The sequence below is a fragment of the Pseudorasbora parva genome, chromosome 18 (genome assembly GCF_024679245.1).
Source record: "Pseudorasbora parva isolate DD20220531a chromosome 18, ASM2467924v1, whole genome shotgun sequence".
In the NCBI taxonomy this organism is placed as follows: Eukaryota; Metazoa; Chordata; class Actinopteri; order Cypriniformes; family Gobionidae; genus Pseudorasbora; species Pseudorasbora parva.
Window position 1 is genome coordinate 19,495,434 of NC_090189.1, and position 26,407 is coordinate 19,521,840.

Consider the following 26,407-nt stretch of genomic DNA (forward strand, 5'->3'; position numbering starts at 1 on the left):
CTGCATATTAACAACCCTTACAAAATAATCAGAAAACTTTAGCAACTGCCTATCCATGTCTAAAACACTCAGAACATCTTATCAACTGCATAGCAAACCCCTAAAACACTCAGAGCACCTAAGCAACTGTAAAGAAACAAACATAACATCTTATGCTGTGTTCCAGGCAGGTTTTTGAGCCCGTAATTTACAACTTCAACGACTCACGACTTTGTAGCGTTCCAGGCAAAGTCACGCCAAACTGCCTGAGCGTAAGGATTTGCGGTAGCTAGATGAAAACAAAACATAGCGGACTGTATGGGGCTTATGTTCATTTTAATCATTTACAATTATTTATATCGCCAAAGGTGCTTACTCCTTGTTTATTTGAGGGAAACAGAGGAGAAAAAATGGTGCATATGGCAAGAGAAGCTGTTATTCCTTTAATTGTACATTATTTGTATATTTGGAAATGTATTTGGTATTAATTAATTCTTGCACTAAATGGACCGAAAACTAGCTAACGCTTGAAAACCTGCTGCTAATGCATAACATTCGTGGATAAATAACTTTAGAGCAATATATTATTTTAATAAACGGTTTGGTTTTTAATGTACGACTTCCATTAAACACAGCATCTGTAAGGGCTGCCATTGTTGTTTCATGGGCTATGTCACGTCAGAACTCGTAATTGGGAGTACAGTGATCAAGTAAGAGTTCACGGGTGGGAAGTCACGGGTTTGACTGCCTTTCCAGTGCATTTTCACGGGTAGAAGGTTGAAAAAACACGGGTCACGGGTTGCCTGGAAAGTGGCATAAGACTCAGTATAGCAATGCCTTAAAAACTACCCAAAACACATGGGAGACAACTTTTGTACTAGCCAAACCTACTCATATTTTCTACAGATAATGCAAACATTAAGAAAAAAACCTAAATTTTTAATTAACATTATTATTTTTTTGATTTAGCAATAAGACTATATGACACAGGGTTTTGGGGTCTAAATTCTAGGACATTCTACAGATGGCACTTGTGTATGCACCGAAGTGTCTTACCCTTGAGGATGCATAGACTGAAGCACCCTGCTTCACCAGCATGTCTGCAATGCCCACGTGCCCTTCCTGAGCAACCAGGTGCAGAGGTGTCAGCCCATTCTGTACACACAGACAAACACACACACACACACACACACACACACACACACACACACACACACACACACACACACACACACACACACACACACACACACACACACACACACACACACACACACACACACACACACACACAAATGGATATCAGATAGATATTAAAAACATCCTTTCCTATTTCCCTTGTTACATTCTTCCAACATGTCTACATTTTTTTTAGCTTTTTATTTATTTTCTCTCTATGACCTGAACCAAATACTTTTTAATCAAAGCTTAAACACTGTGTCACCTTGTTGCCCAGGTTCACATTGGCCTGCTTGGAAATGAGCAGAGCCACCATGTCAGGTTGCCCCTCCTGTGATGCCAGGTGAAGTGGGGTGATGCCCTGTAGTGACTCTGCGTTGGCATTAGCTCCATACTGCAGCAGACTGCTCGCCACCTCTAGTTGGTTCTGTTTGGCTGCAATATGCAGAGCTGTGTAGCCGTTCTGTCAAATGGAAAAAAAGTAAAAGTGACAGTTTTTCATGAACTGCTTTTAAAATAGTGAAATAGACTGCTACTCCTAACATCACAGCTCAGAACAGTCACCCGCCAAGATCTTCTAAGAGCAAGGTGTATATGTGTATCTTACTCTCGCCGTGCTATGCGGAGAGCCACCCTTGCTGACCAGCAGCTTGACTACATCAAGGTTGTTGTGATGGACGGCCACGTGCAGAGGGGTCAAGCCATTCTGAGAGGGGAGAGAGGAGACACATGGCCCCAGTCAGCTACCGCTGACCGTCATCTGATGTGAGAAGATTTGTACAGAGATATCAGATGTCCGTCTTGATGAATTACCTTTCCGGCTGCATTGGGATTGGCCCCTCTTTCTAAAAGCAGCTCCGCCACATCCACTTTCCCATATTTACATGCTACATGTAGAGGGGTAAATCCTTTCTGTAAAAACAAAAACGCAGATATACATACTGAGATTGCAGGTGCAGATGTGAATATTTTATAGTCATTTAGTGTAAACTACCTTTTGTTAGGCTCCACCCACCTTGGTTACTGTTGCTACCATATTTTTTTAATAATTTATATAAAACACACAAGACTTCAGTGGACAACAACAGTTTCTAAGGTACTGTACGTTGTAATAATTTGTATATTATTATTGTTTATTGTGCAAGTAATAACTAAAAGTATTATTTTGTAACTTTGTTTAAGAGGCAATTCCGATAATTCCTGTGTTTTATATGTTTCAGTATTATTTCCTATGTTTTCTGGTATATCATTTTAATCCACGGAAGATTGTACTTGATGAGGTTTTGGGGCATAGGAAGAAAGGGAGAAACAGTTTTCTTACCGTCTGTCATTTATGGATAAAACTTGTGGTTAAACGTTTAAGGTAACACAAGATAAAGGTTTGACAGCTGTATATGATAGGATACTGGAAACAACAGGATTTTGTACATGTGTTTGTGTGTGTGTTTGATTAAACTTGCACTTGTTTACGTATCTTTGACTGACTTTTTGACAAGTAAGAACCCATTTTTCTGCAACTTTAATACAAGTGAATTTAACCTAGGACTATGCATCAATATTAGTATGATTAGTTGGTAATATTGCAAATATTCCCCTCCCGTTTACTGAAGCCAGGGTGGAACATCTTGTCACTCACATGAGATTGTACCAATAGCAAACCCCAATGATCCAACAATCCAATCAATGGACAAAATCAAGTCCCTCCCTACATTTTGTCTAGTTTGAGAAGCTGTTTCACTCGGATATGCATCACAATAGGAAAGGAAACTTCTGTTTCATGCAGACATTAAGGAGGGATTTAGCAAAGGGTTAATTGAGAGGAGAGAACCTTGGTCATTTTGGTTTGTTGAGCATTCCCGTCGAGCAGGATGCGTGTGGTTTGGGCGTGTCCCTCGCGGGCAGCGATGTGTAAAGGAGTGTGGCCTGCCGTGGTGGCCGAGTCTGGATTGGCCTTATGTTCCAAGAGCAGCTTCACCAATTCCTTATGTCCCATTCGAGCGGCACAGTGCAAGGGGGTTTGATCATCCTGCGGAAGCAAAGAGAGAGAGATAGAAGAAATGAGATTTTTAAAACAAAAGAAGTTAAATGAAGATAAAACAGCTTGTATTATTGCCGTACCTTTGCTTTGGCATCCACCTGTGCATTGTTCTGTAGCAGGAACTGAGCCACCTCACAGTGCCCCGCTCTGGCAGCCATGTGCAAAGGGGTCTCCACTTTCTACAATGGCACATTTTAATAGTCACAAACATTTAGTTCTGAAAAGAAAACTGTGATTACTGTCATCATTGCTGCTAAAGATATTAGCCAGTTTATGAAGCAGAATAGCCGTGCTTTGGGGATTCGATTGCTCAGTATATCTGAGGTGCTAAACAGATAAACTGATCTTACCACATTAGAAGCGTTGGGTGAAGCTCCTCTCTGAAGAAGACTCTTCACTATGTTGAGGTGCCCCATGAACGCAGCCACATGAAGTGGGGTCAGACCCGACTAAGAGACAAGAACATGCATTTTCGTTTTAAATGTGTTTAAGGGTTCTGTCATTCAATTGAAAGTTACTATTTAAAATGACTGTTTCTAATTTTACTATATTTCAAAACATAGCTACATTGTCAGCATCATTACTCCAGTCTTCAGTGTCACATGATCCATCAGAAAACATTCTGATATGCTGATTTGGTGATCAAGAAACATTTGTATTTCTTTCAATGTTGAAAACAGCTGCTTAATATTTTTGTGGATCCATTTCTTTTCAGGATACTTTGATGAATAGAAAGTTCAAAAGAAAGCATTTATTTGAAAAAACAATATTCTGTAGCATTATTAATGTTTTTCCTGTCCCTTTTGATACATTTAACATGCCCTTACTCAATATATTCATTTCTTTAAAAAACTAAAACGTAATTAAACCAAACTGTATTGGTAACGGTAGCGTATAATATTAATATATTCTTCTCCCAAAGTAATCGTCATGTCATTGCTCATGTCTTCATAGTCTTTCTATTTTCTACAAGGGTCAAGCTAAAAGAGTAGATGGTGCAAAGTGAATAGAGGTTATCCATCAAAGTGACAGCCGGAGAGTAATCTGACCTCAGTCACGGCCTCCAGAGAGGCTGAGTGCTTCAGCAGAAGGTCCATGGATCGCATATGGTTCTTCTTGCAGGCAATGTGCAATGGAGTGAATCCGTTCTGAAAGATCAAAAAAAATCAACTAATACATTCACAGTGCACAGCTGTACACTATTAAATGGGAGGTATGGAGGACCAAGCTGAGCCTATGACGTACAATTAACATTGCACTAAATGTATTATATACTAAATAACTAAATGTTATAATATCAAATTCAGCTATTTGTTTTATGGATGGTAATCATGGTCGCCATCCCATTAACTGGCTAAATTTGTTAAAAGAGATTAAAAAATAAGTAAAATATTTGCAGATGCACTAACCAGAGCGCGGGCATTAGCTTTTGCCCCCTTGTCCAACAGCACCTTGACCATGCGGTGGTGCCCACAGTGTGCTGCAACATGCAGCGGGGTCAGGTGGTCAAGGGTGATGTCATCGATCTCTGCGTTGTATTGCAGCAGCTGCCTTACGCAGTCCATGTGATCGCCCTGCGCTGCCATGTGGATGGGAGAGAGACCATTCTGCAAGGGGGAACACATTATTATCAGCATGATTACACCATCAATAAAGCTTAAAATCTGTTACGGTATGGCCCATCTTTTTAGTAATATAGTTTGGCTACCTTGGTCTTGGCCTGAATGGGAGCACCCTGGTCTAGCAGGATCTCCACCACACGTACATGACCGTTTCTGGCGGCACAATGTAGCGGTGTCAGCTCATCCTGCAGATGATGGAAAGAATAAGCAATTCTGAAAATGTATCAGCCATGTTTTCATGCATCCTACATGAGCTGCATTTTCTGTCCTTATTCATGTATGCATTACACTATATCATTTAAGCAGCAAGTTGTCACAAAGAGAAAATACCTGTTTTTCCCATGAGGAGGTAAAATAGGTCATTCTCCATGAGCTAGAATTAAATTCAGCAGTCTCAGCAGTGTGATTGTTCATCTCAGCCAGTAAATAATGTCACTGTGAGATGTGATTATGGTTGGATAGATACTATAGATACAGGAGGATCGACTAGTCAAATTAACCAACTAGTCTATACCAAATCTAACTTTGCAATGTTTAATCCATCTAAATTGGTTTTTCTTATAAATTTTCTGAATTAAAGGTGTATTATTTATTATTATTATTTATTACAAACACATATTAAGATAAGTGTGCTCTGTTTGATTCTTGCCCTGTCCTACTATTATTGAGCTCAAAAACGTACCCTATGTGAATGACTAGTAAATTAGTTAATATTATAGTGCATATATATATATATATATATATATATATATATATATATATATATATATATATATATATATATATATATATAATTTTTTTTATTGTTTTATTTAAATTTTTGTTTAAGTTTTCTATTAATATTTATTAATTTCTATTTAAATCAGTTTTAGTATTAGTAATTTTAGTACTTAAACTAATTTATTTCAGTTAGTTGCAAGTCAAAATAAAATAAAAATATATTTTCGTTTTTTTAATCTTTGTACTCCGCAGTTGTACAAAGCTTTGGATAAAAGCGTCTGCTAAATGCATAAATGTAAAAAATTAAAAAATGTAATCAAATAATTAATATTTTATTTCAGATTTGTTTCAAAAAATGAAAATCACATTTAAAAAAAATAGTTTTAGTTAACAATAACAACACTGCAAACTGCAGACTATTCGATTTTGCGAATCCCTAATGGATCCCTGTACCTTTGTCTTGGCATCTATCTGAGCTCCTCTGTCCAACAGAAGCCGCACCATAATCACATTCCCCCTCCTGGAAGCAATATGTAACGGAGTGATGCCATTCTTCAAGAGAAGAGAGTCAAAGTCAAAGAAGAGAGTCAAAGTCAGAATTCATGTAATCTTTTATGTAGCAGGAAGCTGCATTTAGTGTGAGAGTTGAACTGACCTTTGGCGTGAAGTTCACATTGGCTCCTCTGTTTAACAAAAGCTGTGCGACACTGAGATTCTCATAATGGGCTGCGATGTGGAGGGGAGTAAAGCCGGTCTACGGGAAAAGAGTGTAACATTTCATTGATTCAGTATATGTACAAAACAGGAAAACCTACTCTGACGGATCTTTAAACAAAGTCAGTTCTGTTTATCCTGTCACATAGTCATCTCTGCAATTACAAGCCAAGAGCGGCTGCACTGAGCTCAGTGAGTCATGATGCGTAATCCCGCTCGTGGTGAGATAAAACCTTTCAGATGTGTACAAACACACATACTTTGCTGAGGACGTCTGGGTTTGGATCGTTCTGCAGCAGTACGGCCGCAGTGCGCGTGTCGTCATTGCGCGCGGCAATGTGCAGGGCCGGCAGACGCACTTTTCCCTTGGTGCCATAGTTTATCAGGAGGGCCACCACGTTCTCGTGACCCTGCTGAAGTGCTACCGCCAAAGGAGTAAAGCCATCCTGGGGGACGAAATTGAGAGTTGTAGGTTCACTTGGGTTTTTATTTTAGCTGAGTTTGATTTCAAAGTGTCACTCACCTCGGTTGGAAGGCTCTGATTGGCTCCATGTTCAAGTAGGTATTTCACCACTTCCAAGTGGTTCTCCTGTGCTGCCATATACAGGGGACTGAAACCTTTCTGCAAAACACAAAATAACAACAAAGAACAAATGAATTTAGCGTTTCATCAACACGTTTGTATGTGATGCATGTCTTGAAGTGAAGACCAACCTGAGACTGGGCATTGACATTGGCACCATAATTGATCAGTTCTGCAACCACTTTCTCTTGACCGGCCAGAGCAGCAATATGAAGGGCGGTATTCCCTTTCTGCAAAAAGAATAGTCATGTAAATAAAATAAAGAGGAAGAAAAATAAAAGATTTTTATAGAATATATTGAATCATTTTTATTTTATTTTAATTTCCTTTTATTTTTGCTCATGTAGTTTGTTATTGTTTTTATTTTGCCAGATTTTTTTTTGATTTATTAATTGAATTGTTTTGTTTTTCTAAAATGTCTTATATAGTATTTTGACCTGGCTGTAAAGCACTTTGTTTGACCTACATTTGATATTAAATGTGCAATTGAAATAAACTGCATTATGATTTATTATAAATATTTATTGAAATATTTATTTAAAATATTATTAATTATAATATAAATATATATAATTACACTGTTAAAGGCCCACTGAAATCAAAATTGAAGTTTATTAGTTTTTAGTATGACAATGTCAGCCTTACAGTTATGAATACGCTGGTGTGTTCCAAAACAATGACAAAATTCGCATTTAGGAGATATAAGCATTCAAAACTTACAGTCTCTCACTTCCGTTAAAACGAATTACAGATTTTGATGACATCATCGCAGACTTCACCTTCTTCAAATCTTCTCCTGTCCAATCAAATTCTCTCTAGAATCTAAAACCCGCCCCCTACGATGCTGAAGACGTTGCGGCTGAAATCGGTCAGTTTTTAACACATTTACTAATTTCTATATGGTGAATAGCACATAGCACACTATATATGTGATAGGAAACGATTCAGTGTAAATATGCTTTCAGTTGAGGCGAATGAAGACTGGTTTCACGTTAGTTTCATGCACCGCACACACATAGTCTAGACCAGAGCCGTTGATTAGAGACACGAGAGCGCAGCACGGATCATATGCGCGAGTCAGCGCAGACAACAAACATACCGGACCTGTTTGAATTCTGCACAGAATGCTGTATTTCATACCGATATGGAAGAGATTATGATAATAAACTGTTAGAGGAAACTGGCTTTACCAAACAGAAAGGCTCTAGTCAAACTGTCATATTATTAACAAAACGCTATTGGCTGTTTCAAAAAAGGGGAGGAGCTTCTAACAACTGGAGCCGTTTCAGGGGAAATCACGTCAACACATTGAATAATGCAGCGTATTTCCAGGCACTTCAGCAGGCCTTTAAAGATTTGGATTTCACATCAACCAGAGCAAGAGCAAGAGCAAGAGCAAGAGCAAGAGCAAGAGCAAGAGCAAGAGCAAGAGCAAGAGCAAGAGCAAGAGCAAGAGCAAGAGCAAGAGCAAGAGCAAGAGCAAGAGCAAGAGCAAGAGCAAGAGCAAGAGCGCGCTCATCAACACGTATCGGTCGGGATACGGATGCCGTCAGCAGCGCTGTTCTATTGTTTTTAGACTACGAAATCAACAATGTCACTAAAGAAGTGTGTTTTTAGTTGTGAGGGAAAGATAACCTTGTTCAGCTTCCCAAAGAACCCAGCATTAAGGAAACAGTGGATGCAGTTTGTTTTTCCGGAGCAGCAAAAGAGTTCTGAGTGTGAGTGTGTCACGAGTTGAAACCGCAGACGGCGAGTAAAACTATATTAAATGTCTGCGTATTGTTGGCAATTGGCATAGTCACAAAAGTGCATATAATGTAAACAACACAAATGTATAGTGCAGGTGTATTTGATTGGGGTTGGAGCTAAACTGTGCAGGACAGTGGCCCTCCAGGATCGAGATTGGGGACCCCTGGTATAGTGAATTGAAAGTTTTCCAGGGATAATGCCACTATGTATTGTGTGTGTGCGTTTGTGACTTTTTAGCCCCGCCCACAGCAAGCATCTGCTTTTTTTGGAAAGAATCGGTACAGTATATAGTATCTGTTTTTTCGGAAATATGAAGGATGCAATACTACTCAATAGGTACTTAAGATTATCATGAGACTGGTGTGTTATGTACCCTTTAATAAACGTAAATTTACTTGCAATTTTAAGTGGGTTAGTCAGTGCGAGGGACTCTTCTCCAGATTTTTTTATTGGAAAAAAAAAATATTAAAGAAATATGAGACATCAAAATGTTTACAAATTTTCCTAGATGAGTGAAACTACACATTTTAAATGCACAAATTTTTAAAATGGTAATTTTTATCACCTATAACTTTAGTTCTTGTCTTTATTAAATATTATTAAATATTATTAAATATGATAAATGTTAATTTTCAATAAGTAGTTATTTATTAAAAGAGAGTCAGTATAAATATTTATTCCATTAGGTAAGAGTGTCTGTTTTCGGTTGCCAAGCACATTCTGTAGCAACTCAGTCAATCTGCATACTTATGCACTATTCTATGACATGTTGTAGTATAAATAGGGTGTTTCAGTGTATTCACACAGAAAATTCCAAATAGATGATGCACTTAATTAACCGAAGAAAAAAAAGTGTGCAATGTTGGACACTTCATGCACTCAATTGTCATAGCTTTAATTACGTAATGGAGTGGGAGGGGCTATCAGACTCTGATGTGGAATTACAGAATAACCTTATAAAATGAATACACTGCATGGATGAGTACATAGTGCACAAGTACATAGTTTGTCATTTGGGACACAACTTTAGAGTCTGATCTCATTTATAACCCTGTTTTTGGCTTGCCGGAGGAACCCTGACTGGAAGTAGGTAGATTTACCTTTGTGTTAGTCTCCAGGTCAATGCCATTGTGCAGCAGCTCCAGCACCATCTTGACATGGCCTTCTTTGGAGGCCAAGTGCAACCCGTTAAGTCCATTCTGTGAATACAAGAGAGAACATGAGGTGCTGGAAAAGACAGTCTAAAAATTTTTTTAAAAAACATCCTGACACATCTCAAGTCTATCTCTTTATCTCTCCCCGTCTACCTGTCAAATGACTCACTGAGAGGAGGGCAGCCTAAAAATAACACAGTGAAGCACTGACTGAGACATCTACAGCACTGTGGAGCTCTCATTAAACAGGGCGTGGAAATAGAACGGTGGAGGAAACCGACAAAAAGGCCGGGAGAGGTAAAGGCTGATTGGCGAACGGCACATGGTACAGTGTGTGCTTTTGTAGGGATGCTAGGTGTGTAGCCTGATTTGGCCATAGGGGGGCTCTGCTCCGTTAGTCTGACTGGAATCCCCTTCATACTGCAGTGTCACTCATCTCTAATGAGCTCCTACTGCAGCTGCACAGTGCATGCGCAGAGGAGAGGAAGACAGAATGGAGATGCAGGGGTGCTTGCAGACAGTGGGGAGGAGCCCTGATGAAAACAGCCACACGTGTCCGCTTGGCATTAATATTCTCTGGATGTGCTTCATGATGTTTTGGGGAACATCACACCCCATTGTGTGATATCAACATTGTTATGCGTGCTTAGATTGCAAACACTGGATCTTTCATCTTTCTATTGTCCATTTCTATTGCTATATAAATGCAGTCTTGATAAGAATAAAATACAAAGGGACAGATTTACTAACAGCTTGCGCCAGCACAAACCTTTTTTGGCGTTAAAAAAACAACTGTGAGGATTTACTAAAGACACACAGTAAAAAAAATTGCACTGAAAAGGCTTGGACAGGGTTATTTTTGCGGCTGACCTTATTGCATATGCATTTTTAGGAGTATGCAAAATTTATGGGAGGAGAGTATTTAAATGAATCATGCAAGGTGATTTGCTAAGGTTTAAGCTAGTCATTTTACTGGTATTTGGGCCAATATTTAATGCCCCAAAAAAGCATGTCTTAAACCAGAGGCTAATTTGCACTGCTCTTGGTAGATTACGATTTCATTTGTCAGTAGATTCACACAACTTTACACTCCCATCTGCGCTTTTTCGGAATTGCACTCTCACGCTGTTTTGCCTTGAATTGCCCAAAATCTTACTGATCTCAAACTTTTAGACGACAGTCTATACAAATTTCAGACAAACTATGCCAAATTCCTAAATTAGGTCCAATTTTTTTTAATGACTTCATTCCCTCTGTTAAACACAGAAGGAGAAATTCTGAATCTGTATTAAAGGTATTTCAGCTCAAAATACCCCACATATAATTTATTATACTGTTATACTACTTATAAATGTACATTTTTGAGTAGAACGAAAAACTTTCTGTTCTCGTGCATGTATTTTTAAATGCAAATGAGCTTCTGCTTCAAATTTCAAATCACAAAAAAGTGAAATTTGCATAATAGGTGCCCTTTAATAGTAGCCTGACAAGCCAGACCCACATCAAGATGTTTGGTCTGGAAACTCACCATTGACAGGACTCAATCCGAGGGACGGGATAAACGGCTGTCTTTCAAACTCCCTCTGCACGGCGTGCACGCAATTGGATAACGCTACAACCATCCAGAGCAACGAAGGTGAAGCAGAGCTCGTTGACAGATTAAACTTTGACAACATCCATTCGGCAAAACTCTGAACACATCTTCCCTTCTTAAGAATGACTTCTGTGCTGTTCTTTGTTCTTTTCTCAGAGAAAAGCTTAACTCCAAGTTATCCAGAGTCACGGTCAAAGCTGATTCGAAAGACCGCCGTTCACCAGTTTCTGTGTTTACTAGAGGCACGCAAGCGCAACTCGGCCGTCATTATGTTAAGCCCCGCCCACCGACTCTATACACGATGTGATTGGCCCGACCTGAGTTAAGCTTTTACAGCTCAGAAGTGTATTGAGAGTTGCTAGACGACACTCGCGGCAGAAAAGATTTGCTGCCGCTAGGGTGTGTCTAGATTTCTAGGCTACTTTAACCACTTAAACTCCGAGGATCCTGTACAGGGTCAGGAATGACATCATCATGTATATCCATTTTAAATGTCTGTGGAGGAGCTATGATGTCATAGGTGATATCATTTGAAATCTTACCGAGTCTCTACTTTCTGGAGATATGCATCACTTTGGCATTTGTTTTACACAAAGTAATGTATTTACACTAAATTACTCTGATGTCATTTCTGCCTGGATTTGGCCTACCTTGAAAAGCCTTCCATACACACATGCAGTGGTCTAGGTTCAAAATGTTAGTGTCATTTTACAGGAAACCCTTTAAAGTTACATAAAACACTGCTAAAAGTGATAAACATGTAAGTATAAGTATAGCAGGGTTGGGGGAGGGGCAAAAAGGGGAGGGGGAAGGGGGGTCATTCCTTCAGACCCATTTGAGTAAATCTGTCATACAACATGACACAGACAAACTTCTTTTTTCCACTATTTTCTGTAATTTAGTGGAAACAGCCCACACTGTCTGCAGATTCCTAGAGCACACAGGGCCTGAGTTACACACTTTCAAAAATGAATTTATGAAGAAAAAAAATGTGTTTATCACTTTTAGCAGTGTTTTATGTAACTTCAAAGGGTTTCCTGTAAAATGAGACCAACATTTTGAACCTAGACCACTGTATGTGTGTATGGGAAGCTTTTCAATTTGGGTAGGCCAAATCCAGGCGGAAATCCCCAAAAATGGCCCTGAGTGTAAGACAATAACATTATGGCTAGTATTTACAGCCATTAATTTGTCACCTGTAAAATAAAGACAAACGACACTATGACAAGATCATCAACTGTCTAAAAATCTCATTAACAATATTTGCTTTGAGCTGAGGTGGAAATTAAACACACGCTCTGCACTTTAAAATACGGTTTTGCTGATTCTCGAATCTTCTCTAGTCCCAAAGCATTTGTGCCGAGGGCTTAATCTGTCTCACTGTCAAAACCAGTCTAAGCTCCTCACAGAATGTGTTGCGACAGCACAGAGACAGTCACGCTGTGATATCAGCATCACACAGGGGAAGTATACCTTCAGTTTATCCAAACACATAACTATAAAAAAAAACAAGAAGCATTGAAATTTAGTCTAGGTTGTATATCGGATGCTGTGACAGGCTCCCGATGGAATCCTGTCGGGGAATGATGTTATAGGAATAAGGTGGTGTAGTAGTCATTCTGTGTGTGTGTGTGTGTGTGTGTGTGTGTGTGTGTGTGTGTGTGTGTGTGTGTGTGTGTGTGTGTGTGTGTGTGTGTGTGTGTGTGTGTGTGTGTGTGTGTGTGTGTGTGTGTGTGTGTGTGTGTGTGTGTGTGTGTGTGTGTGTGTGAGAAAGAGGGAGAGAGTTCACAGGATGCAAGCATACAAGAGTGGGCGTTCATTTTCAAAGCTTTTCAATGCAGGAAGCCAGCCAACTGTTCAGGTCCATTCACTGAGAACCAAACATAGCTCTCCTGCAAATATCACAATATGCTATATTTAAAGCAAGTAAGCAAGTGTTATGATGCAAGTGCTTGCAAAAGCATGGCCGGTGAGGGGGTAAGAGGAGGAAGACATGCTGGCATGATTAATTATGGCAATTTACTGATTAGTGCATTGAACACAGCTCTGCATTGTAAACACAGCTGTACTGTCCAACCACATGAGCACTGGGGGGTTAATACAGACACAAAACACTCACTCACACACACACACACACACACACACACACACACACACACACACACACACACACACACACACACACACACACACACACACACACACACACACACACACACACACACACACACACACACACACACACACACACACACACACACACACACACAGGGGCAAGCACAAGCAGGCAAACAATCAAACAAACAAACACACACACACACACACAGATGTGGATCCTACAATATGATGAATTTATAGCTCTAAATAGCAATTTCTGAATTTAGCCAGTACTATTAATGGGCTTCAAAGTTACTTTCAAGGCATGGATGTGAGACTGGTGTTGTCAGGCAGTTGCTAAAGTATTCTGATGTTGCTATGGTTGTTTAGGGTGGTGGCTAGGTGGTTTTCCCTCCAAAATAAATCTAAAGGACTCTTTTGGGTGTTTTATTGATGACATGACAGAATTAAAAAGTGAAAAATCTCCTCAACATTTTCCATGATTTGAGGTATCATCCATATTTGTAATAATAATAATTTGTCAACACTAAGGTCTCATTTGTTAAAGACCCCCTGTGGTGAAAATGGTTTCATTGTTGTTTATGTCTTCCTGTGTTTTTTTTATGCTTTAAGTCAAACCATGTGCAAATTCATCAGTCAACACTATTGCTGAATATTTTCTTCTTAAAACTACAGTGTACGGCCCTTATGTCTACGTCACAGTTTAACTACTCTGTCCCGTCACCATGCGGGGCAGGGCTTTTCCTATCAGTATTTCTAAGGATGCTGATTTTTAGAAGAGTGAATTCTGACTAAATTAAACAGCTCTGATTGGCCACTGCATTTAAGAGATCAACACACATGTCAGTGATTGGCTACAATGTTCACTGCTAGAAAAGCATGTTGTAAATAGAAACATTTGACCCTCTCCAGAGCGCAAACACAAATATCCACCGGAGCGTTTACCAAATCAATTTTGTCAATATGATATCATTAGAGTATAAACTGAGGGTGCTTTTGCTGTCGTTCAATGGGTGTTTAGCATATTCATGGATCTATACTAAATGACGCAAGGGTGTAGAGTTACATTCAAACTATTTTAAGGCATGAAGAAATTATACACAGGAAAACTTTTAAATATGTCATTGTGATTATCGAAGATAAGTTTGAAATGATTGACTGCAGGGAGACAGCTGAGAAGTTGTTCATTGTTAGTTAATGCATAAACTAATCTTACCAAATGTGTTACCAGTCATTTTAATAAAATTAAACCCTAAGGTTAATACTTACACATACACACACTCACACACTAGCGCTTGATGCTCGACACTGCATGAAGGATTTTTTTTTTCTCACCTGATTGGCTATGTTGATGTCTATTCCATTTTTGATATGGTCCAGAGCTTTTTCCAGATTACCTGAGCGTGCAGCACGGAGAAAACTGGTTGTTGTATCCGCCTGAGAGAGAGAGAGACAAGATAAGAGAGAGAAGAAATGTAAAATAAATGTGAATCTGAATAGGGAAAGGGATTGTTAAATTGCTACATTTTTTTCTTCTGGATGTTTAGCACTTACAGCACTGGTTAGTAATTCATTCTGTGTTGTGCATGTCCACAGAGGAGATGAGTGTCTGGTTTTTAACTGGCTCAAGGGCCACATAACAGTAACCCATCAGTTAATGAATTTGCTTTTCTTTATGTAAAATCCTATAATTTTCCAAAACTATGGAGTGTGCTGTTATATTCAGGGCCGGTTTTGCTTTTAAATACATATCAGCATTTTCTTTAAAGTTGAAGTGTGTTTTTGTCGCCCAGTTTATTTATTAGAGACAAAGTAAGCAGTTTGTTTTTTCCATGGCAAAGTGTGCTATGACCTATCAAAACATTTCAACATCTCAAAAATCCCATTGAATATGTGTGGCTGTCGGTCACTGGTGGGGATACTGTACTTCAGAGTAACAGATTCTACGTATTGGAAGTATGACTAAAATAAGAATTTTCACTGGAAAATGTCATCTGAACAAGAAAGTAGTAGGTCTGCCACTTTTTTTTCTGACCAACTGAAAAATAAAGCATTACAATAAATCGCACGGCCAACTGTGATTAAATCTAACGATTGCTTAGCTCATATCACATCAAACCGTGCAAATTATTATTATTGTTATACTTTGTTCTCAAATTGTTAATGTTAACAACATCAGCATTGCGTGACTACGTGTATTTAACATCCATTGGCGTTACCTGTAGATTTCAATTTTTGTACAGTCTAATCGTTTGCTTTTGACTACGGATGATTGTCAGTTGGACCTTTCTGGATTACAAACTGCCGCTAAAAACACGCTGTGAGAAAAGGCTATAAATGATACCCCACCTGCAGCACCCTCACATATGATAGCCTACTAGCCAGACTCATCAGACTCAGCAAAGACATGCTTGAATTTCCAGTGTAAATCAAATGATAACACAAGCTTACCGTTGTGAATAGTGCTAAGGTAAGGAGATAGTTTTGAACACTGGCTGGTTATGTACTTAAAAAAATATGTAAATAATAATAATTCAACTAAATAATAATAATATTTAACAAAAAATAAATGATATTTAAACTAATGTCACAATTTAAAATATGATTTAGGACAAAAACTGTGCATCAAAAGTCCAAAATATATACCTAATTGTTCATTCCAGGCAAGCTATGCAAAACCCAGACCTAATTTCTTCACATATATCTGTATCAATGTTCTGTTAGTCTAAGTTCTTTATCATTTTTCATCTGTCATCTGTGCGTCTGTCTGTCTATAGAGTGTTCCTCTTGATCTTGACTGTTTTTTTCTCAGTGGAATAGTTAACAGCCTCCACTCCTTTTCCAAACCTTCCTTTCGTCTTTCTCTCTCCCTCCTGTAGTGTTCATGCAAACGGGTCCAGAACTGAGAGCTTTTCAGATTCCCATCTGTACTGCAATATTTCAAAAACATAGAACTATTTCGCCCTGTTCATTTTACGCCTTCGACTGCTCACCCAGAATTCTTTATTCCTGCTGCTCTGTATAAAAATCCATGAGTGATATTTTGTGGTTTTCCATGTGATGACTAACGCAATTTGCTCTGATGTGGTCACAGTTATATTGAGTCCTTGAATTGATTTGTCAGATACTCTGCAGTCTAGATATTTTAGATTGTCTCTGCTCTGTTATTCAGTACGGATGATTGACAGGCCAGTCACCAACCCCCTACCACCCCCACCCCCCACCACCCCTTCCCCAATTGAAATTGGGACTGGAATGTAAGGCTAAGACATCTTCAGCTGACAGCCAAGCAAAAATGTATCCATCAACATGACTGTGCAGTAATAGTGAGTGTGCGCCATCATATCTTACTGAAAACAATTGCTGAATCATTTCAGAATATAATTTTATTTCATTTTGGGGCTGGAATGTCTTTCCCTCTTCTTGAAAAGCCATTTTAGGCGATCTGATTCCCATATTCTTTAACCCATCCATACTGATACTCATCTGGATGCTTTCTTAAGTTTCACACAAATACAAACAAACATGTTTTTTGGTTAATAATTTTCAACAGTATTCGGTTAACATATTTGAGCTGGAAACGGTCTGCATGGCCTTTCTGATCCTGTAGCAATTCCCTGAGCACTTGCTCACACATTGGCTGCTTTTTCACGGTCGGGCCAAACCATTCTCATTGCTTAACCTTTCCATTCTGTGCCAATCCGGCCCAGCCGGTACAGATATGGTTTCATTTTCCACCGTGGGGCTGATAACATTTGGAATGTAATACAAATGTGTCTGCCTTGGTAAAGCAAGAGTTTACAGACAATATGAGATGTAAATAGTGAACGCGTTATGGATGATGATATTTCTTTCTTTTAATCTTATTATTAACTTGCATAAACTGCCCTAACCAGAGTGTTTTGTGATCTACAGAGAAACTTGCTAGGTAAGCGACAAGTGACCAATCCGAAATGATGACATCACTACACGCATTCTACCAGCTCGGTTGAATTCCAGGCAGATAACAGTTCAAGTGAAAAAATAACTGGAACCGTTCTTTTAACTGTTTGGCCTGACGGTGGAAAAAACGGCTATTTTGAGCATTCTGGGATGTTTTATGTGGAGTTGACACACGGTATACAGAGTTCTTATTCACCTTGCTTATTACTTACTTTTTTAACAACTTTGAGATGTGTTTTGGGTCATTTTCTTCCTGAAAAATGACTTCACCTCAAACATAATTTTGATGGATTGACTTGTCTCTGAGGTATACTGAAAAGGACATGCTGGTTGATCTTCTCATTGACTTGGCACCAAATTATCATTAGCATGAAATTGGCACAGCACCCCTGATCATGACACAGCTTTCTTCAAGCTTGACAATGTGAATATATTTTTAGAACCTGGTAAACAAGTTAACAAAGCAACTACTTAGAGAATAGCCAGTGTTGATATGTGATACACACACACGCACGCACGCACACACACACACACACACACACACACACACACACACACACACACACACACACACACACACACACACACACACACACACACACACACACACACACACAACCATTCAAAGGTCTGTGGTCAGTAAAAAATGTGTATATGTTTTGAAATAAGCAGACTAAGACTGCATTTATTTGAAACGCAGTAAACACAGTGTCACATAATTTGCTGATTTGATGCTCAACAGAAATATATATTTTATTATAAATGTGGAAGAGCTGTGTTGCTTAATTATTTTTTCATTTTTTTAATAATTTAATAAATTATTAATATTTCAGGATTATTTAATGAATCGAAAGTTTAAAAGCATTTTATGTGACATTATAAATGTCTTTAATTTCACTTTTGATCAATTTAATGTGTATTTGCTGAATAAGAGTATTGATTGATTTATTAATTTTTAATCTTTTTGACCACAAAGTTTTAATGGTAATGTATAAACACATACACACACAATAATTTGATATTAAATTAAATCTTTTTGTAATATATTATATTTTCATACTGTGTCCTAAAAAATTGATAGACGGTTCACACAAAAATGAAAATTACCCCATGATTTACTCACCCTCAAGTTATCCTATAAGTGTATATGACATTTTTATTTCAGACGAATGAAATTGGAGTTATATTGATAAATATCCTGACACATCCAAGCTTTATAATAGCAGTGAATTGCAGCCCAAAATTTGAAGCTCAAAAAAGTGCATCCATCCATTATAAACAAACTCCACATGGCTCCGGGGGGATAATAAAGGCCTTCGGAAGCAAAATGATGGGCTTCATATTTAAAACTTTATAAATTAAAATATCTAGCTTCCGGCAGACTGCCTTCTGTATTCAGCGCCTCTCAGATTGTATTCGTCTGAAAGAAGAATGTCATATACATTTAGGATGGCTCAAGGGTAAGTAAATCACATGGTATTTTTTATTTTTGGGAGAACTATCCCAAATTTTAATTAATTATTGCCATTTATTGGCTAATTTTAATTGCCACGTCTACATTTAGTCTACATTGCCCCATTGTAATCTTTATAGAGTACATCTGTTGATAGAGTAGCCTAAGTGACATTCTGACAGATATCAGAAATCAGAAGAAACAGCAGAGGGACAATCTCTGTGCAAGCTTTTACTGCAACCCCCCCCCAATAAACAAAAAAACACACACACCTAAACAAACAAACACCCACTTAATCACACACACAGAATCTCATGTTAGGAACACGAACAGTCATACACAAACCACGATAGGAGCTATTTAGAATGAGAGGAAGATGAAGAAACACTACAGGAACACTAGCGGAGCTAACAGAAGTTATTAGCCACGTCACAACATTCAAACACAAGAACTTCCACCATCTACACAACCACAAGAGAACCACAGGCAGAAACGTTTAAGAAGCCACACCAACACACGATTTTCCACAAAGAGGGAAATAAAGTGTTGAGAGGCAGTACTAAGATATTTACTCTTCCATCAAAGTGCCATTTTCCACCTTGAGCCTCCGACGAACCCTCTCCACTCAAACTACAGTCCTGATGCACAAGCCAGCGCTGAACCACATGAGCCTAGAAGACACCAATACCACAAAGACAGAGCATGTTAATACACACAGACACACACATGGAGACATATGAAGTATGAACACATGGGCATGTGAAAACGCTGGAACTGTGGAGGCTTTGGTAACACAAATAGTGCTTCATTAAATAAGTAATGTTAAACTTCAAGTATGAGTATGAGCACCTGAAATGTTTAAACACAATGTTCTTGAATGCTTTAAATCTTTTAGAATGCAATACAAAATTGTGCTAACAAGAAAACGGCTATTGATCTTTGTAAAGGCCCAGGAATGAAAGAGGGAGAATTCCACAACAACGCCACATTTTCGTTTCAGTCTTGAGAGGGTGAATGCAGAAACCCAGTCGCATTAAAGGGATTCCAGCTCTGGGCGCACTCCAAGACTGGTTGCTTAGCAGTTGCTAGGAGAGTGATGACATCATTTTCAACATTCACAAAAGCATAAGACTACGAGTGTGGCGTCTACTAAAGCAGGGACCACGTTGACTCATGGAACATATGAAGACGCAGAGAGCAAAACAAATTCTGTGACGAAAATTTTTCTGGTTTTCTGTTCACACAAACCCACAAAATTTGTGACTATTGCTATTTATTTCACACAACAAATATCCAGTGAAAACAAAATATATGATGCCTGGTTGGTTATTCCAATGACGTAAAGGCAAAATCAATACACTCGTTTATACAGTGCATTTATTAGTGTATTTTAATATCAATTAAATTCATTAATTTGACTCTGAAAAAACGTGACATTGTCGATCTGAATCTTTGATCGATTCACTGATTCATGGCCGTTTGAGCCTTTTTTTGAAGGTTTGAAAACAAACGCGGAAGAGAAGACTGATGCTAAATAAAAACATAGTTTTTGTTATTGTTGGTCCAAAATGTATTTTCGATGCTTCAAGGGATTCCAATTAACTAACTGATGTCACATATGGACTACTTTAATGATTTTACAAGCTTTCTGGACATGGACAGTAAAGTGTGCATAGACTGCATATGCTCTTGGGACTAAAATATAAAATATAAACTGTGTTCTGAAGATGAACCATCTCCCGTCTGGTTCCGTCTGGAGCAACATTAGAGTCATTAATGACATCAATTTCATTTTTGGGTGAACTAACCCTTTAATAATATTAAAGGTAACCTAGAATGATTTGAAACAAAATTTTTAATTGTTCTCTGATATCTAAATAGAGGGTATGTGGCTTATTAAAAAAATTGTCCGGATACAGTTTTACAGATCCATTTACAACCCTATAAATTGTCCCTAGGATGTCATGCTCTGTTTTTGCCTTATTTGGAAGGGTCGTGAATATTAATGCAGAGTTCTGCTCTGATTGGTTGTTTCACTGCACGGCTCAATGACAGCTAACACACAATGATTTTACAATGATAGCTTCTTAACTTTCAATCACGAACTGAACTGGGTAGTGCATAAATATGTTCTTTGTACAGTAAGGTTACAGTTTTGACATTAGAGTACTGATTTAAAAGTCGAATTATTTAGCCAAATAAAGTAATGTAGAAGCCACTCAAAATAATCAGTATCATGTTTACTACTCACCCGCAGCAAAATAATCATACTTCAGTTCTCAAAAATGTTTATTTATTTAACAAATTGACTAGAAGCCTTGTCAAATGACTATCGTTTCAACTTAGATGGTGAAGGTGACGTAAGCTACAAGGATCGACTGAGCTATCTGTAAGCAACAGTAGTAGTAAACGTAGTTCGCTTCTGAGTTGTGTTGATGACAAAATTTAGGCTAATTTAGATTTTAATCCATCAAAAAGGATCAACATACTTATCTACTGTTGTATTTTATGACAACACTGGCAGGAAATATTATTAACTTTTGTCATTTGACAAACTGTTATATGTGTGCTACTTTGAGTTTACAATTGTACTAGCATCTTGCGTTAGATCTAGACAACACGGGGGATATTATCGTAATGATGTCTTGCTAAGAAACTTTCAATTTAATCAGAAATGGGTTTGACAGTCAAGAAGTGGATAAAATCACTACTTACTGCTTGCAGGAATACGGTTGGAATCGGCCCTTTCTTCAGTTTTAGACACTGAGCGAAGCTTGCTTGATATTGCCTCAGTTTAGAAAAACTATCTGTAGTGAAATGGGCCGAGCAAACAAACAACTTTGAATTAAATTGTTGTGGTATCCGACTGTAAATAAACATTAACCATGACTGTTGACATTTTTTATCTGTGTGAAGGGTATGAAAAGTCCTCATGTCCTCTGCACAGCCTGGATCATAACATTTATTTCCATTATCTGCCGTTATCACTATCCTCTTGTGACGCTTGTTTATCTGCTGAACTCCCTTTTATTCGGCTGCGCATTTCCGCCTGACAATGAATATTGGCTGACATACAAATGTTAGAGGCGTACATATTAAGGATCCCAGCAATTGTGTCACGTGGCGTTAAGTTGAAAATAGCCAGTTTTTCCGTGGTGTTTTTCACAAACAAGATTTACATATGAAGGAGGAGGCAATGGTGTTTGAGGCTCACTGTATGTGATGTCCACGTACTGAACTCTTGTTATTTAACTATGGCAAGGTTAATTACATTTTCAATTCTAGGGTACCTTAAAGCAGCACAACTGTTTTGAACATTAATAATAAGAAATGTAATATGTAAAAAATAAAATAAAAATGATATATATGTGTGTGTGTGTGTGTGTGTGTGTGTGTGTGTGTGTGTGTGTGTGTGTGTGTGTGTGTGTGTGTGTGTGTGTGTGTGTGTGTGTGTGTGTGTGTGTGTGTGTGTGTGTGTGTGTGTGTGTGTGAGTATGAACAGCTACTAAAAACCACTAGACGAAATCCAGTCATTTCAATAGGAATCCATAAGATCGGAAATTTTGCGTGAGGGTGAAAGATTTTCCAAAGCAGGTTTCATTACAGGAGGTTCAATTTGGTCTGGTAAATTTGTCGAGCTGACCAACATAAAGCTGCTTGGTTTGAAAGTGACTTCTGCATGAGGAGTACTTCAAACATTGCTACAAGTATTACGTAATCGTCATGGACCAAACATTTACCAGCCAGAGCTAACTTTTCCGAAATGTTTCAAACTCCTGCAACAAAAACCAAACAAGCATTGTATTGGACTGATTTTGTTCAAAATTACACCACACCAGTTTGTTTTCGCTTAAAGTGGGCCTTTAAATAACACACATTATGGGAATGGCTGAAATGTACTAAAGTCAAGTTGTGAGATATCATTATTCACTTATGACAAAGCAATTAAGCACTACGCCTAGTTAAAGCCTCAGAGGAGGAAAGCCAGACTGTGTATCTCTCTATTGTGAAGAAGAGGCGAGTTAAACAGACACAAATATATACAGCGCTCCGGGGAATTGAGTTCCTCTCGGCAACTGTCAGTGTAACGTCACATTTCTGCTCCATGTGAAGTACAAGATCAGTCAATTAATTAATTTTGCATAATCCCTCATGTATCACGAGGGCAGATTCAGATTAACATGCAGTTCGGAATGTTAAGTGATGACATCATTTGCCGGTGTAATTATGAAGGATATATAACCAGTGGATAGAAAAGGGTCACGGCCACTTTCTACAACCTGTCTGGTTTCTCGCACACCTTTACATTCTCACACGCTCAATAAAAATAGTGACAAAGACGTAATTTGGAGCTCGGCACCAGTAGGCTGAGAATGATGAATCGCAGTAATGAATCCTCCAGGGTTTGCTTTAAGACCCACTTCTACAGAAAGAGAAGCCTATATAGTGGTGCTAGGGTAGCACACTCACACAAGCAACTGTGCCTTTCATGCACACTTAAATAAACACACACAAAATGTTAGATCTCAATAGTTTCGGTTTGATTGAATGGTCAGGCTGTGGCATTGCAGCAGCCACTGTATAACGACAGGAAGCAGAAATACAAAGCCTAGTAAAACAATCCTGGAAGGTCACAGTATTTTGCAGATCTATAAATAAAGATCTATAATTACGGCGCACTATTATTATCGGCTAACAGCACTATGACAGTGCTAAAACCCATTACAGGCCAGTAGAGCATGTTTTTTTTTTAATTGTTGGAATTACAGCATTTTACAGCATTTACATCTCTTAAAGGGGTGGTTCATCAAAAAAAAAAAAAAAAAAAAAAGTCAGTTTATTCACTCGCATGCTGTTCAAAGGGTGACTTTCACTCCTCTGTGAAACAGAAAATGTGAAAAATAAAATACACTATAAAAATAATATAAAACTATACCAGTATTAGTAACTATTAAAACATACTAAAATATAATATTTAAAATATTCATGAATTATATTAAAATAAAACCAATAAAGTACAATTGTATTAAATAATAATAAATAAAAAAATATGAATTTAAGAATATTCTGGCTATTCATTTCATTATAATGGAAGTGGATTGGAGCCATCAAGCTCAGAAATTATAAAAATCCATATAACTTGTGCAAGTCTTATGATAGCTTTGCCTGATGTAACTGAAACGTAAATTGTTATTAGTTGTTTAAATAAAAGTCTGTGCAATAGTTTTTGCTATAGAATCAAGAAATATTATTTCTTTTGGTGAAGACTACTGAATACAGTACTTAAAGCGCACTTACGTGTACTTACCTGAGAAAGTACTGAGTAAATTAAAGGGATACTTCACCCTGAAATGAAAATAAAGCCATCGTTTAGTCACCAAGCTGCTTTTCCAATGCCTTATGTCCTTCTTCTTTTTTCAGACCTCAAAAAAGCAGAAATTAAAAAAAAATTGGCCTGCACACGCTCCTCCATATAATGGCAGTGAATAGCGAAAAGGCTAAAACATTACAAAAATGATACAAAAATATCACGCAGTGATACAGGACGCGTGCCATATATGGAAAGTGTTCAGAAGGTATACTATAAGGTTTTGCGAGAAAGAAACTTTATTATTCAGTCAAAATACTGAGCTCGGCCGTTACTCTGTGCGTGCTCCTGTGAGTGAGTGTGAGCCGTCAGCAGTTGCTCATGCATACTATAACTCGCACTGTTTTCATGGCACCCAGGATAAGCACAGACACACTTTCTTGTGTGAAATCAGGCTTAATGGAAACAAATGCGACTCGTCTTTTCTATAAGGATAAAAAAATGATTAGGGCTGTCAAAATTAACGCGTTAATAACGCGTTAGGACTCGTTAGGAAAAAGGACTCGGGTCGAGTGGAATAACAAACTTGTAGCCAATCAGCAGGTATGGGGCGTGTCTATGGTGAGAAGAGAGGCTCAGTGCACAACATTATTCAAAACACACGAGTCACACAGCATGGACATTAGCCAAGAAAGAACTAATATATGCTGGCTTTTGCTTGAATATAGCCTGGATGCCAGCCGAACTTAGCCCCGCCCACAATTTTTTTAGGTCGGGCAGTTCGGTCTGGCCTTGCTCCATAGAGGAGTAATTATCCCTGAACAGAAACTGTTTGGACCAATGAAATCATCAGGGCGGGCTTTAGAAGATGACGGACAGATGATCAACAGTAACGTAATCATTCACGTCATCAAAGGCGCTTGGATTATATTTGTTCTAATCCTAAACGGAGAGCTTGTTTGTATATGCATTCACCTTCACAATTTCTCTCAGAAATGATGATCATGCTGGGTAAGTACTCTGTGTATCATTAAATTATTTTATTTTTTTACAACACCGGCAAAGATCGTTTATTCCAGCCTGATTTCAGCTCGCGTGCAGAAAGGGCTGCCAAGTTTTTACAACAAAACCCGCCAACTACTAGCCCTAAACAATAGCTTCTCAGGGGGGTTCTCCGGGGGGAAAATGGCGTTTGAGGGGTAAAATGTGTGTTATTTTGGCAAGGTTGCCTGCTAAAATTCGCACTCATGGGTCTATTTAGTTGCATCAACCCGCGTACATAGAAAACAACCCGCAGGGGAAAAAACACGGACTTGGCAACACAGTGCAGTTGAACTCTTTTGACATTAGACGATGCGTTGCTTCGTTGCTCTGATTGGTTGTAGGTCTATCCAATTGAGGTCTTTCCTGGTTGGGTTGAAACACGCCTCATAATCACAGCCCAATGGAGCAGTTTCAGACTCATATTCTGACTAGAATTGAGTATGACCACGTCAGGCTAGCTTGAATATGCTCGTGTGTCATGTTCGCTTGTTTGTTCATTTGCGATCGTATTGTCGTTCACTTCAGCGATGATAAAGACCCGTTCATTTCCACACCGTATGGAGCATCTAAATCCCCTCACTGTTTCAAGGTTTCAAGCGTCAGCTCACAAAATGTGTCTGTATATACTATACTGCTAATGTATGTTTGTTTCCTCTTTTCATCTATATAACCCATCTGGTCATAATTGTAATATGTCATTAGCTGGACTATCGTGCTTGTATACTAACGTTATCGAGTTGTTCATGAGAACTGTTTGTGATCGCTATAACTCTAATCTTGTCATAATTGTAATATGTCATTAGCTGGACTGTCATGCCCGTGTACTATCGAATTGTTCATGAGAATGGTTTGTGTTTTTGTGATGGAAGGGATGACTTTTTCATTGAATATTCGACCTGGATTAGTTACGCAGATTCTGCAATAGTCGTTGCCTGGGTTACATATGTGTGGGGCGGATAATTATTTAATTATTTAAATATCCATGGAAGGAAGCAATGCCAGGAAGATGTTATTTTAAAATGTGGAAATGAGTGGAATTAAGTTAATAGAATGCTGCGAATTTAACCTATATAACGTTAATTACTGCCATAATAACGGCTCATTTCACATGTTTTTCTTCTTTTTCTCTTTTAAGCGGTGATGAAAGATTATTCTTGTAAATACTTTCCAGCATTTCAGTAATAAAAGTGTAGGCTAGATCTGGAACGAT

The 26,407-nt window shown here is 38.3% G+C and overlaps 1 protein-coding gene across 4 annotated transcripts in view; it reads right to left on the reverse strand.

Moving 5' to 3' along the window:
- Window positions 1–26,407, reverse strand: part of ank1b (ankyrin 1, erythrocytic b) — a 124,090-nt gene that overhangs the window by 46,089 nt on the left and 51,594 nt on the right. For all 4 annotated transcript variants that reach the window (XM_067422805.1, XM_067422807.1, XM_067422806.1 and 1 more), the window contains exons 3-19: window positions 14,786–14,887; window positions 9,685–9,783; window positions 6,967–7,065; window positions 6,776–6,874; window positions 6,513–6,698; window positions 6,194–6,292; window positions 5,992–6,090; window positions 4,905–5,003; window positions 4,606–4,803; window positions 4,246–4,344; window positions 3,547–3,645; window positions 3,277–3,375; window positions 2,987–3,184; window positions 1,972–2,070; window positions 1,766–1,864; window positions 1,424–1,621; window positions 1,036–1,134 (exon numbers count right to left, since the gene is read on the reverse strand). In XM_067422805.1, the coding sequence (XP_067278906.1) occupies window positions 1,036–1,134; window positions 1,424–1,621; window positions 1,766–1,864; window positions 1,972–2,070; window positions 2,987–3,184; window positions 3,277–3,375; window positions 3,547–3,645; window positions 4,246–4,344; window positions 4,606–4,803; window positions 4,905–5,003; window positions 5,992–6,090; window positions 6,194–6,292; window positions 6,513–6,698; window positions 6,776–6,874; window positions 6,967–7,065; window positions 9,685–9,783; window positions 14,786–14,887 (2,070 nt within the window). The remainder of the gene's footprint in view (window positions 1–1,035; window positions 1,135–1,423; window positions 1,622–1,765; window positions 1,865–1,971; window positions 2,071–2,986; window positions 3,185–3,276; window positions 3,376–3,546; window positions 3,646–4,245; window positions 4,345–4,605; window positions 4,804–4,904; window positions 5,004–5,991; window positions 6,091–6,193; window positions 6,293–6,512; window positions 6,699–6,775; window positions 6,875–6,966; window positions 7,066–9,684; window positions 9,784–14,785; window positions 14,888–26,407) is intronic.